Source organism: Camelina sativa, chromosome 7 (assembly GCF_030686135.1).
Source record: "Camelina sativa cultivar CO46 ecotype springtype chromosome 7, ASM3068613v1".
Taxonomy (NCBI): Eukaryota; Viridiplantae; Streptophyta; class Magnoliopsida; order Brassicales; family Brassicaceae; genus Camelina; species Camelina sativa.
In genome coordinates this window covers 5,040,240-5,054,299 of record NC_141886.1, presented here as the reverse complement: position 1 = coordinate 5,054,299, position 14,060 = coordinate 5,040,240, and the positions used below count along the sequence as shown (strand labels likewise).

The 14,060-nt window shown below is 34.2% G+C and overlaps 3 protein-coding genes and 1 long non-coding RNA gene across 12 annotated transcripts; 3 read left to right on the top strand and 1 right to left on the bottom strand.

Annotated features, from left to right (window-relative positions):
* Positions 1-434: 434 nt before the first annotated feature.
* LOC104700329 (delta-9 acyl-lipid desaturase 2) lies at positions 435-5,083 on the bottom strand. The gene is made up of 6 exons (XM_010415834.3): positions 4,833-5,083; positions 1,801-2,255; positions 1,512-1,652; positions 1,277-1,417; positions 1,033-1,139; positions 435-840 (listed from the first exon to the last, which is right to left on the bottom strand). Exons 2-6 carry the CDS (start codon positions 2,128-2,130, stop codon positions 642-644), a joined length of 918 nt encoding a protein of 305 aa, XP_010414136.2. The 5' UTR covers positions 2,131-2,255; positions 4,833-5,083; the 3' UTR covers positions 435-641.
* On the top strand, positions 2,250-4,516 carry LOC104700330 (uncharacterized). 8 transcript variants are annotated; one of them, XR_015561320.1, is made up of 6 exons: positions 2,469-2,771; positions 3,099-3,280; positions 3,429-3,566; positions 3,879-3,910; positions 4,095-4,189; positions 4,285-4,516. It is a non-coding gene; the product is annotated as an uncharacterized LOC104700330 (long non-coding RNA). The 8 variants fall into 8 exon arrangements; XR_015561314.1 differs by having other exon boundaries at positions 2,498-2,771; positions 3,099-3,336; positions 4,095-4,183; XR_015561318.1 differs by having other exon boundaries at positions 2,498-2,771; positions 3,099-3,336.
* Positions 5,084-9,297: 4,214 nt separating the features above from the next.
* Positions 9,298-11,947, top strand: LOC104700328 (putative transcription factor PosF21). Of its 2 annotated transcripts, none has more exons than XM_087457357.1 (6): positions 9,298-9,692; positions 9,860-10,510; positions 10,830-10,962; positions 11,097-11,181; positions 11,271-11,629; positions 11,722-11,947. In XM_087457357.1, exons 2-5 carry the CDS (start codon positions 9,894-9,896, stop codon positions 11,597-11,599), a joined length of 1,164 nt encoding a protein of 387 aa, XP_087313483.1. In that variant the 5' UTR covers positions 9,298-9,692; positions 9,860-9,893; the 3' UTR covers positions 11,600-11,629; positions 11,722-11,947. The 2 variants fall into 2 exon arrangements, with proteins under 2 accessions (XP_087313483.1, XP_087313484.1); XM_087457358.1 differs by having other exon boundaries at positions 9,359-9,763.
* A 186-nt stretch (positions 11,948-12,133) lies between these two features.
* LOC104700327 (B-box zinc finger protein 25) lies at positions 12,134-14,060 on the top strand. Its single transcript, XM_010415830.3, has 3 exons — positions 12,134-12,922; positions 13,224-13,529; positions 13,654-14,060. Exons 1-3 carry the CDS (start codon positions 12,740-12,742, stop codon positions 13,888-13,890), a joined length of 726 nt encoding a protein of 241 aa, XP_010414132.1. The 5' UTR covers positions 12,134-12,739; the 3' UTR covers positions 13,891-14,060.

Genomic DNA, 14,060 nt, shown 5'->3' with positions numbered 1-14,060 from the left:
TGCCGACTTCAATGTTAAAGCAAAGAGCCAAAGGTGATAATATTGATATATACGTTACTACTACACTCTACATCAAACTTTGGATTTTATATAACAAAAAGCCAATGTACATTCACATAAACCAATATATTCCCCCATTGAAAAAGTCTGTCTCTTGCATTTTTTTTTGCTTTTGTAATTCTTTTTTCATTGTAAATTCTGAAAATAGTCACATGGATTTATTATTTAAAAAGAACGAAACAATTTTATATGGCTATAAACTTCAACAACCAATATATCACCCTTTTTGAACAAAGTCTTGTGTCCTTTTTTGCTTTGCCTCTTTCGTAAACGACGATTAGATATTTTTCTCGAGTAAAGTATATTAAAATAGTTGTCTCTCACATAGATTAAGAGAGACCGTAATTAACGAATTAATTGCCCCCCCCACTATATAAAAAGAAAAGATTTTATAAGTACCAATTACGACAAATATCTTAATCAACTTGGTCCAACACCCAAAAAACATCGGAAACGTTCTTTGCTTTAACCCAAAACTTCAAAAAGAAAAACAATAACTCTTTTAGGATTAGAAATGATTCTAGTTACATCGAAATAGATCCCTTTTCTTTTTCTTTTTTGTTTGCGCTCCCGCAAGTTTATCAACGAACAATAGCCATACGACGTCGTTGAGCCTCTGTTGGTACTTTCACATCGGTGGCTAAACCGATAATTTCAAGAAACCGAACAATGTACCAAGAAATGTCAATTTGCCACCATTCAAGTCCTTGTCTAGCTGACGACTCAAAGGCATGATGATTGTTGTGCCAGCTCTCTCCGAATGAAAATACCGATAACCACCTTCAAGAAACAAAACAAAACAAAATAATAAGATTTTACATTATTGAGTTTTTTTTTTGGAACATGAGCTGTCTCTGGTTCATGTGTACTCTTGTATTTTGGGAAAATGTCATAGAAGATATTCTACTATTTCAAATTTTCAAGTATACACCAAAAATGTTATAGGATTAATATTTATTCATTCACACATACCAAACATTGCGCGAAGTGTCATTGGTCTTCCATGTCCGAGTGCCCCAAATATGGCAGAGTGAATTTATGAGGCAAGTCACGTGCACTTCCAATGCTGCTCCAACCCCCTGATGAGAAGAAGAAGAATCACACCAACCACATCCATTAATTACAATTTGATTCTATACAATTTATAACATACGTTTTTTATGGATATATATATAAAAAAGCGTATATATATATATAGAGAGATTCTTCAATTTACCATTCCCCAAGTAACGAAGGACATGCCACCAAGATAGAAGAGAATGCAACCCAATCCTAAAATGTGAAACATCACAGTTTTTTGAAGAAACCTATAAAACCACTGCCTCTTCAAATCCTCCACATTTGCTCTTTTTCCACACTGTTTATTTTTAATTAATTAATATTTTGGTTATACAGAGGAAAACAACAAAAAAATACACTATTTACAAAAATAAATAAATTAAAAAAATCACCTTTGAAACAAGGTAGGCAGAGTCATAGATCCATAGAAGATGGCTAAACCAAAAACCTTCCTTGGGACTATGTGGATCACGTTCTGAATCAGTAAACTGATGATGGTATCGATGAGTACTCACCCAATCAATCGGATCTCCCTATTAAAAAGCATATTTAAAAATAAATAAAAAAAGTCTTTAGATCTGTAAAAAAATAAAGTACAATTAAAGGGGTAGTAGTTAAGATCTCAAGATCTACTAATATGGTTTATACAAGAAAAAAAACAAAGAAGATAGGGTTAAGAACCTGAATAGCGAGAAGGGCACAATAGGCTAAGAGATACTCAAGCCATTTAGGGACTTTGAAACTGCGGTGAGCCAAGTTACGGTGATAAGACACCGTGATACCAAGACCACCGATGGTGTAAAACAGAAACGTAACCCAAAGAGCAGACCACGTGAAATAAAACGGAGCCAAGAGAGCAAGAGAATGAACAATGAAAGATGCTGAGAATTTGACGTAATCTAATCTCCTCCACCTTCTATCCCAAAACACCCATCTCCTCTTCTTCTTCTCCACCGGCGAAGAAGATGGATTTTTCCGGTGGTTCTCCTCCACCGTCGACGTCACCGACATTTCGGATCTCTCTTCTTTTTTTTTTTTTAGGTTCTCTCTTTGTTTGAGAAGATAAAAATAACTTAATGGAGAGGAGGAGAATAAAAAAGTGATGGCTCTCTCTTCTAATTTATAGTGTTACGACACTACAAGAAATATCAACATTGATAGCATAAGAAGATAGCTCATTTTCCTGAACTGCTATGAAAGATCTATGTTTATTTTAATTTCTATATCATAGTACTAAATGAATGCTAAGATAAAAAATCACGAAAAGGAAAGCTAAAATCGTTTATTCCGCCAATACTTAGCGAAAAATTTCACTTAAACCGCCATGTATCCTAGATCTAAAATTTTTTAAGTCCCACATCCCATTGACAACAACACAAAAAAACTTTCACTTTTCCATAGAGAGAAAGAACAAAAAAAAAAATCCTCCTAAATCAAACCTAGGTCCTCGGTCTCATGAGAGCACAAATCAATCTTTCCTCTCGATCCATCTACATCACCATGTGGATAAGAAGCGTCTCCTCTCATCTCAAAACCCTAGCCGCCGGTGTCGTCGCTGCTTCTCCTTGTCTCCTCTCATCTCAAAACACTTTTTTCCCCCTTTTCTTTTCTTCTGAGTTTTGATAAGAGAGAGAGAGAGAGTCACTATAAAGGTAAAGTATATCATCATCCTTACTCCCTCACTTCCATTGTTTCTTCGTTTCATTTTCTTTCCTTATTTCTTCGCTTGACTAGAGAAATGTGTTCGATTCCTCTTATTGGTACAAAAAATCTGAAGTTTTCTTGTTTTATTAAGAAAATATTGAACCTTACGTTTTTGGGTAAGCTAATCACTCTACCAAGTTATCAAATTCCTCTTATTGGTACGTGCTCTGTGATCTCTATTTAGTTACACTATCAAATTTATTTACAAACAATTGGCAGGCTAGAGTTTTATTTCTCTTCTTTGTTCTGATCCACAATTGTCCTTCTTCTCTCAGATTTTTGTTTCCTGGGTTTTGTCTGGGAGGAATCAGTCGGCGAATCTACATTACTCTCTCTGTCTCTCTCTCTGGCATTGTTGCTGCTGGGTTTAAACTTTTTCTCAAAATCGAAACTTTATCGGGATTTGATTGACAACTAAACCCTAACAATTGGTTTGTGGAAGGATGGAATAAAGATTGTAGGATTTTATTGACTCTTAGCTTTGTTGTTTTTTTCCCAAATTTAGGAGCTTTGGTGTGTACTGTCATCTTTCCTAAATATGCTATACATATTTTCTCAACCTTTTTTCTTAGAGTTATACTCATATTGCTTGTGTTTTTCAAAAGGAGGAGAAGGAGATTGAAATTGAAGATGCATATAAAGAAGAAGAGTGTGTGAGCGATATTGACCTCTGTGATGGGAAGAATCCTTTAGCCGTGGTTGAATATGTCAATGATATGCATACTTTCTACAGGAAATCTGAGGTAACTTGGTCTTGTTCAACACACATTTTTGCTTTTCTGTTCTTTATCATTATGGGCTTCTAGTTTCAAGGACTTGGTACTTATCTATGTTTAATTCATTCTTATGATTCTGCAGAAACTTAGTTGTGTGCCTCAGCTTCTCTTTTCTAAAACTACGGAATTTTGTTTCGTTTCTTCTTATGTTCTCCAAGTTTTATAGATAGAGAAGCTTCTCTTTTCTTTTAATCACAAGACATGTTAGTATTTTGAATGGTTAGTTAGTACATTAGTGTGATTGTTCTTGTTTTGTCTAAACGTTTAACTACGTTACAGGTTTTTGCATTGAGAGATGGATGATAGTGAAGGTAAGCATCAAACTTGTTTAATTGGTTTGGTTTATGATACATCAATTGGTGAATTGTTAGTTGTTTGATTTCCTGCTGGTTCATGATGTTCAGTTTCATGTTCAAGGCTTGTCTCTATTTGTCTAATGCTTGGCAGTGAATTGCTCTACTAAATGTTCATGCACTGGTGTTTTGTTTGATACAGGACGAGCCCATCTGAGTTTATTGCTCTACTAAGTACTTAGTTTACTAGTGGTTAGTGTCCCTCATGACTAGCTATTCCCGAGATACAAGGTTGTGGTAATGTCTAATATTCTGGAAATTCTCTTAGTTTTTTAGCCTTGAGTTAAGGACTTAAGTTAATATGAAAGAGCTTTGCTTTTCCTTGAACACAGGTACAATCGTTAGTTAAGGCAATGAAGGACGAGGATGGTGTGGCTAGAGCCGCGAAAATCTGGTTGTTGGTGTTACGAGTTCAAAGATCTAGTTGGTGGCACTTAGAATGTTTGTTTTATTTTGTTTCAATACTTGGCTGCACTTAAGATATTAGTATAAAACTTGGTATGGTCTTATGTATGACATTGTTTTGGTTAAAATATTTATATTATATATAGATGATGTATGAAATATGAAACCTATATAGAAATAAATTTAAATAAATTTTGTAATATAAACTAAATCGTTTTAATAGAGCTATGGTAGAAGCTCCTAAGATAGCATGAAAAATGACTTATTACATTATTTTAAAAAGTTAAAAAAGTGTGTTAACAAAGCATTTCGCTACTGCTATGGTTGAAGACTTTAACATAGCATACATATCCGGCGTTATTGTATGTGTGGTACCTACGATAACAGTGGCCTAACATAGCGTTTGTGAAAAAGCTATGAATGACATATTATAACTTTTCTCTACTGCTATCAATGTAGATATGTGTTGTAGTGCGAAATATTAAAAGAGTTTATTCACTGCTATATGGGATCGGTAAATAATAAATATCATGATATTTGTTGCAAAGTTTGGCACGTAAGGGGTTGAGGTGTATAGGTTACATGCAATAGTGTGATATATATGTAAGTTGTTCGATTCTTATAACCGGTAAATAAATATAAAAGTTTATTTTTAGGAGATGATGCCACAACCCAACGTAAAGAGCAAAGGGTGACACAGGGCTCAATATTATTTATTTTTGACTTATTCTACTGTTTAGATGATATACATTGCTTTATGGATGTACGTGATTACAGGCAAAAATCACGTTCGGTAGCTGGAAGACTGTTATCATATTCCAGAGTTTATTTTTTATTTTTTATTTTCATTTTTTTAAAAATATATATAAAACTGGAATAACTCACTGGCTGTACTAAGCATATACTGTTTTTAGTCTTTTTTTTATATGGAAACTAATCTACACATATCGTACGGGAAATCAAAATATACATAACTAAGGTTCCCAAGTGTCAACATACACCAGCAATAATATTTTACATTATTATTATTATACAGCAAACTATATCCAATAATAAATTTTATTACGTTTAATACAGATAAATCAAATATTAAGATCTAATTTTGGCCAAAATAATACTGAATTAGTACATAAATTTTGACCCAAATAAAAGGAAATGTTGATTAAAAATGACTATACAGATATATTCCATATACGCTAATTTAACACTTTTCCATTTGATTCACAAATTCTCATGGAAAGAAAAAAAATACGATCTCTTAAAACAGCATTTTTTTATTCTTATTTTATTATATTAAACGTTTGACCAAAAAAAAGAAAATCTAAGTTTTAAATCAATATATTTTCTAACTAATTTGGACTGTTTGGTGTTCATATCTTCGTAAACGATTTCTTTCCGGTGGAGTACGGATTGTCAAATTGTGTGGTTAAATGGAAACAAATCAAAGTCATATGTTTATCAATTAATTCGTTTTTCTTTAGATTACAAGTGGTTGAGTTTTTGTTTAGATTACAACTACAAGTGTAGTTGAGTTCATGTATTTCTTAAGGTTTTTTTTTTCTATTAAACTAATAAAAAGTTGCAGCAATATTGGTCATTGATGCATACACGTCTTCATACACGAAGTACATTACTCGATTTAACTTTGACTATGAAAATAATACTATATTTTAAAAAATTAGTGCTTGATATGATGATGATATCTTTTTTTGTACCCTATAATGATATCAATCTCAAAATATACACACACTTCCAAGTAACTTTATTTAAAAGAATTATGAGGAGAAGAGATATTTTTATCAACCTTTGGGGCCGTATGCCATATTGCCCACACCTTTTAGGTCTTTTACTATCTTAAACAGAAACTGAAACCGTACCTCAAGTATTAATATAAAGTATGTATATGTTGAATCAGAAGACATACAAGATCGTAAACTTACACATGTTAAGATCTGTTATGTAGACATAAGCATGTGCTCGAACTTGTAAGCTCGTGTAAAACAATTCAAACTATTTTTTGTTAATTGCTACTGTAAGTATTAGCACAATATACTGTATATAAAAAATCGTTTCTCTAATAATTTTTTTAAAAAACAAATCAATAAATCATCACGTTTGAAATGTCCTAGAAATTCCTAAATCATCGCCCCTCGGTTCTAGATCTTGAAAAAAAGAGAATACTATACGTAATGTGTCAAAACATTGTAGTGGAGACGAGAGCCTCGCTATCTCCGGAAACGTAAGACGACAAATATATAAAAACTTTAATACAAATGAGTACAAGAATTGATAGTGTCCTAGAAGAAAAAAGAAAAGAAGTACTAGACAAGAAGAGTGAGGTTACTTTCGTTATTATAGCATCTACATGTATTGTTGATTATTTTTTTTTTTTTCCGAATCTGTAACGTCCCTACCTTTGTAGTTTCTACATCAAGATTCAAATCATAGCAGCAAAGTTATTAATTGCGTTAGTTAACAAATTTTTTTGATTAGGTTGTGGGTAAGTGAGAAAGCGTAAAGCGAGAAAAGTAAAGTGAGAAAGGTGGTTGCGCTTTGGTATACTTAATACTAATACTAACGATTAACAAACATTAATTAAAACCCAAATGACCGATTACTTTGTAATGCATTAATAAATAATACTCCTCCACTATAGAAGATGTTAACATTCAAACAGGATAATTATTAAGGAGATCTGAACTGTAAACCCATGTTAGTTTTTTGGATACTAGGATTCTGAAGCAGGTAAAAATATGAAAATTACGACGTTTAAATTAGCAAAAAAAAAAATCGGTTGCAAAAAATATCAGAAAGTTTATTTCAATTCGTAGACTAGTAATTATTTCCGACTTGGTTCTGTTGTTTCAATGAGAAAAAATAAGTTTGTGTTTCGTCTTTTGAGTCAAACCAAAATTGGAAATAAATCATAATGTTGTCAAGTAGTTTTTTGTTTCTGAAAACGGACTAAGTACACAGTTTTGAGTTGTTGATATCTTAAAAACTATTCGTGACATAAAATATAAATATAGAGGTAGTACATATAACAGAACTTCTACTAATATTATAACATCAGCATCCTTATTATAACACATACTCTAAAACAGAAAGTGATCGTAACATGTGTGCAGGGGATAGAAAAATAGTAAATGATGCTAATGGTCCCTGATCCTGCATTTGAGTAGAGTAGCTCGTCAGAAGTCACTGACTACTAGTCAATTTACTTTCTCGATTTAACATGTTCCTCCCCTCACTTTCGAAACTTTCATTCATAGTCATTACTAAGATTAATTACATTAGGTGGTTACAACTTACAACGATCTACTTTATCTCATCGGACGCTTCCGGAGTCATCAGTATTCTCCAAGAAGATGGAAGAAATACATCGACAGACTCATAATTTTTATCTAACATATACTAACTGCAATGTTATAGAGTTGTTGTTTGTAACAATTACTTGTTAAAGATGTTAAAATGTATGATTGTTTCGTTTTACTTTTTTTTAATGATATAGTTATATTTTAATCTTTTTATATCTTTGTCGAACCGGTATAGATCACCTAGAAGAAAATAAAGTAAATAAATTAAGATGTAAGATTTTTTTTTTTTTGTCGTCTAAGATGTAAGATTATTTCAATGCAAGATTGTGAAGAAACAGAGTAAACAAACTACTTACGTTTCCGTTAAACGGGCTAGAACTTCGTAGCTTGGAGCTTGGAAGATGCATGGTACTGGTCGGTGTAACAGTTATTAAGGTATAGTCCACAATCAAAAGGTAAATAAAATCTCCAAAACAAAATTTATAAAACATATATATATATATATATATATATATAACAAATTTTAGATTAATGAGCTTTAAACGATTACTACTTTGCTGAGTTAGCTTTTAGTAGCTAGCTTGTAAAAAAGGTAAGTTGACATACTCAAAGCAAAATCCATTACACATGAGACTACAAGTAACCACCACCTACAGTATATTGAAGACCAGTAATATCAAAGTACGAGGACATGGGTGAAATCAGACCCATGAACGAAGTGACTTTAAATGCTATCGCTTATGATGAAATTGATTGCAAACTGATATGATAGCCTGATAGGAAATGTAATACTAGATACATGATTAAATGAGTTTAGTGAATTGACTAATAGTATCGATTTTGTAGGTGCATTTAATAAGTACTAGTAGTATAATATATGAACCATTTCGAAACGTTTATCAGATTATTAAAAATGGAATGTGAAATCGACCACCGTAACATTCCTTTCCAACTAGGAAAAGGACAATGCTTCACAGATACAGAGATGTGGTACCACTATCCCCACCCATTGTCTTATAGGGAACGATAATGACTTCTTCTTCTTTTTTTTTTTTTTTTTTTTTTTTTTTTTTTTTTTTTATATATATATATATATATATCACTTATTTGATATAATAGTTGTTTTTGTTTCTCAAGTAATCTTATCTTATTTTAAATATCAATTAATTTCGCGGCTATGAAAAAAAACATATTTAAAATAGTTTTGAATTTATCTTTGTCTTGATCATAACAAATCACTATACTTGTTCACCTTTAATTTCGTTATTTTGTTTGCCATCTTAAATAACTAAATATAATAATTTTAAAAATATAATAACTCAACTCTTAGATAAAATATTCAAATGAAAACTTGTAAGAAACGTGTAGTGTAGTGTAAAATGTAAGGGAAAATAATAATGTACTAATTTAAAATTTGATAAAACTGACTATCAATTTAGAGAAAACATACATATATATGATTTAATTTAAAAGGTTCATACAATCTTCGTGATAAATAAGTAGAGACAATTCATCTACCAAACAAAAAAAAAAAAAGATAATGTAGCTTCTAAGGCTTTTGATAGATGGGCTTTAGGCCCATTAAATATCTTAAGAAAAAAGACCTAGGCCTGGTGGTGTGACATTACGCTTTTAATTAATTAAAATCATATTTAATCTTGTGCAACCCATCATCGTCACACTTAACGGAAATGGCGGAACACGCTAAACGACGCGTTTTGAGAGAGCATATTGTATTGTATTCCCTTACTCATGATGATGATGAATGATCTGTTGTTGTAAGAATCGAATTCGCTCGCCCTTCCCTCATCATCTCCATAGATCTCTCTCTCTCTCTCTCTCTCTTTCTTCTCTTCCTCTCATTTTCTTTTCCTTAAACTAAATTTCATCTCTTTTCTTTGTCCAAAACCCAAGACTTTTTTACCTGGAAAAAAGCTTACAATTTTTTCTCCTGGATCTCACTCGCTCTCGCTCTGTTTGCTGGGTCACACTACAACAGCTGAATTAGATCTATTTTTGTAAGTGGGTCTTACAAAGTCGTCTCCTTTGATCTGCTTTTCATTTTGATTTAAGGGTTAAGGATAAAAACGTGAGCTTTTCATTCTTAGGGTTGTTGCTTCTCTGTTTCTATTTCATTTGAGAAATTTGCTAGCTTGAGTTTGATTTGTGATTAATCGTTTTGCAGCACCTGTTGATTTGGTGTGTAAAGTTATTAGGAAATGGATAAGGAGAAGTCTCCGGCACCTTGTGGAGGAGGTCTTCCTCCTCCATCTCCATCAGGTCGGTGCTCTGCATTCTCAGATTCTGGTCCCACTGGTCATGGATCAGATGCTAACCGAATCAGCCATGATATTAGCCGTATGCTTGATAACCCACCTAAGAAGATTGGACACCGTCGAGCTCATTCTGAGATCCTTACTCTCCCTGATGATTTGAGCTTTGATAGTGATCTTGGTGTTGTTGGTAATGCTGCTGATGGACCTTCTTTCTCTGATGAGACTGACGAAGACTTACTCTCTATGTATCTTGATATGGATAAGTTCAATTCTTCTGCTACCTCTTCAGCTCAAGTGGGTGAGCCATCTGGAGGAACTCCTTGGAAACACGAGCCTATGATGCAGACAGGCTCAGCATCCAATCCTCAGAATACACTCAACAGTTTTGGTGAAAGACCAAGGATCAGGCACCAACACAGTCAGTCTATGGATGGTTCAATGAATATCAATGAGATGCTAATGTCCGGGAATGAAGATGATTCTGTCATTGATGCTAAGAAGTCCATGTCTGCTACTAAACTTGCTGAGCTTGCTCTCATCGATCCAAAACGTGCTAAGAGGTAATTAGTTTTTCGTCTTTTTCTTTTGTGCTTCTCTGGTTACTATGTCCAGAGTTTGGATGGACATAATGAATATTTTGTGCTTTTGGTTTGAATCTTTGAGGCCACCAGTCTTTTAGTTGCTTCAACTGATTTCACGTAACTTTGGTGATGACCGAACCTCACAAAATATTAATGAAATTTCTACTTGATTCTCTCTCTTATGCATGTTTTCGAGTTCACTTTTAAAACATGAGCATTTTTGCGTTTGTATTTGTTCCAAATTAAACGTTTGTTAACATGGAGCAAGTGTCTAATATGTTTTTCTGTCATACAATAGGATATGGGCAAACAGGCAGTCCGCGGCAAGATCAAAAGAAAGGAAGACGAGATACATATTTGAACTTGAGAGAAAAGTACAGACTTTGCAAACGGAGGCTACAACTCTCTCAGCCCAGTTGACTCTCTTACAGGTTGGTTTTGAGACTTTGTAGTGTTGCTCTTTCTTCATACTAAATAACTAAGTGTAGAGTTACAATGTTTGTTCGTGTATTGGTGTTTCTTTATGGGTTTTGAAACTTATGCTCTTTTATTCCTGTTTCTTCAGAGAGACACAAATGGCTTGACTGTAGAAAACAATGAGTTGAAGCTGCGGTTACAAACAATGGAGCAGCAGGTTCACTTGCAGGATGGTGAGTCTCTTATCACAAACATTTGCTTTCAGTGTGAAAACTGCTATTTGGTTCGTGTGATGATCTATTTGGATCTTCTCTACTAACAGAACTAAACGAAGCACTTAAGGAAGAAATCCAGCATCTGAAGGTGTTGACTGGCCAAGTTGCTCCATCAGCGTTGAGCTATGGGTCGTTTGGATCAAACCAACAATTCTATTCCAACAATCAGTCAATGCAAACAATCTTAGCCGCACAACAGTTCCAGCAACTTCAGATTCATTCACAGAAGCAGCAACAACAACAGCAGCAGCAGCAGCAACAGCAGTATCAGTTTCAACAGCAACAGATGCAACAGCTTATGCAGCAGCGGATGCAACAGCAGGAACAACAAAATGGAGTAAGACTCAAGCCTTCTCAATCCCAGAAAGAGAGCTGAGGAGTATGAATATTTCCACGAAAGTGAGAGGTACTCCTGAACAATTCCTTTCTCATCCATATCCCAGTGTCTTGGATTTTAGGGTTTAGCTAACACAGCTTAACGGGTGCCTTGGCCTACAGGGTATTGGCGTTTGTGGTGCTAAGGAGAAGCCTTTTGGTAAGGCCATTGAGGGAAAAATCATGTGGGTAAGAAACAGAGCTCCTTGCGCTGCAATTATTAGTTGTTTGGATTTGGTTATTTGGTATAGAGACTAGGTCTCGAAATCATAGCATGTAAAAAAAATTAAATCACGTTCAAAATTGTTAACTTGTTATAATCTATTACAATTGTGTTTACGTGACAAAATCTACTTGTGTTAACGATATTTGTTTCAATAGTAATCGTTTTTGGTATACAAATCCAAATCATTATCTCATAAGTTTTGAGCATATCCACAAAAAAGGGAACAAGGAAAGCCACAAGATTAGTCAACACCAATTCCAACAAAACTTGTATTGATCTTTAAAGAACATTCAATGTCTTCTCCAATATGCAATACAGACCGCAAAAAACATTCCAGCCGACTAATATATGTTTGTTGTGAAACATTATTGTCCACAAGATTTTACGGCTACACTGTAGTATACAGAGACAAACATTAAGACAATTAAACCACTTTTTGATATTATCTAGTATATTCAACGACAATTTCAAATTTGTTCAAAAACAAAAATGATATCATAACAAATAATAGACTAACCCCAAAAATGTAAGTGAAAATAATATCAAAAATAATACAAAAGTGAGAATGACACAGAAGGAGAGAAACAACGAGAGCCGCAGAAGAAGAAGAAGAGTGGGCTCCTACAACTACAAAGGCATTGATGTAAAAGAAGCAAAGGATGTGGTTCCTTTTGATACGCAGAATCATCTTAAAATCTGATAAAACCTCCTCCTCTTCTATTATCTTCTTCTCTTCACCAATCATTCACTTTCTCAACTTGAAACACAATAACTAAAAACTCTTCTTGTTATTTGTTTCTCTCCTCAAAGTTTCGTTTCCATTTGTCTATCTTGAAGAAGGGAAGAAAACAAAAAGATCCTTTTAATCTTTCTTTGGAGATTCCTCTGATATTCAGATTCTGTTTCTGAGAAAAGATGAAGATACAATGTGATGTGTGTGAGAAAGCTCCGGCTACACTTATATGTTGTGCCGATGAAGCTGCTCTGTGCGCTAGATGTGACGTTGAGATTCATGCTGCTAATAAGCTCGCCAGCAAACACCAGCGCCTTTTTCTTGACTCTCTCTCAACTAAATTCCCTCCCTGCGACATCTGCCTTGTAAGAAAACCTCCTCTTCTGTCTCTATGTTTACTTGTAATAAGATCTTTGTTTGTTTCTCTGTTGTGATTCAGCTGTTCTTGACAGATTCTTTAGGAGTAATGACCAACAAGTTTCTTAGCTTTGTATCTCTATTCGTTAACAAAGATTTAGGTTTTTAGATCTAACTTCAGGTAATGTATTTGGTAGGAATGTGATCATGTTTTAGAGGTTGAATATTTAGATCCAATGTGGTAAATACTTTCTCAAGGTTACTTCTGTATTAAATCTGTTTCTTGTGTTCATCTTTGTTGACTTGCAGGAGAAGGCAGCTTTCATATTCTGTGTAGAGGATAGAGCTCTTCTCTGCAGAGACTGCGACGAGGCTACCCATGTGCCAAATACTCGCTCTGCTAATCACCAGAGGTTCTTAGCAACTGGAATCCGAGTTGCTCTTAGCTCCACTAGTTGCAGTCAAGAAGTGGAGAAGAATCACTTTGACCCATCTAACCAGCAGAATTCAAAGCAGGTTCTCTCTAAACCGCAAACTCAGCAATCCGCTGCTCCATCTCCTTTGTGGGCTACCGATGAATTCTTCAGCTATTCTGATCTTGACTGCAGTAACAAGGTGAGAATTGGTTAACCAAATCGATGAATGCTATATAGCTTTATGTCTTTTAGTTAAATCTTGATCTTAGTACTTGGTTATAGCTTGTTTTGACATGTATATAAATTTACTTGTTGTAAATTAGGAGAAAGAGCAGCTTGATATCGGAGAGCTGGATTGGCTTGCAGAGATGGGTTTCTTTGGTGACCAGCCTGATCAAGAGGCTCTACCGGCTGCTGAAGTTCCCGAGCTTTCGTTTTCACATTTGGCTCATGTTCATTCCGACAACAGAGCCATGAAGTCCAATGTGTCGAATAAGAAGCCGAGGCTTGAGATCCGTTATGATGATGAAGACCACTTCCTTGTCCCCGACCTAGGCTAAACTATGGATGAAACAAGTGAAGCTTTATTATATCGAACTTGATTCGTATATGTAACTACACGCACTCGTTTATTGTGTATGCCTTGCTTTCTCTGTGATCTGATTCGAACCAGTAATAGGTATTTGTATGAGTAAGTATATTTGCAACGGGAAGGTGTTTTTAGGCTCAA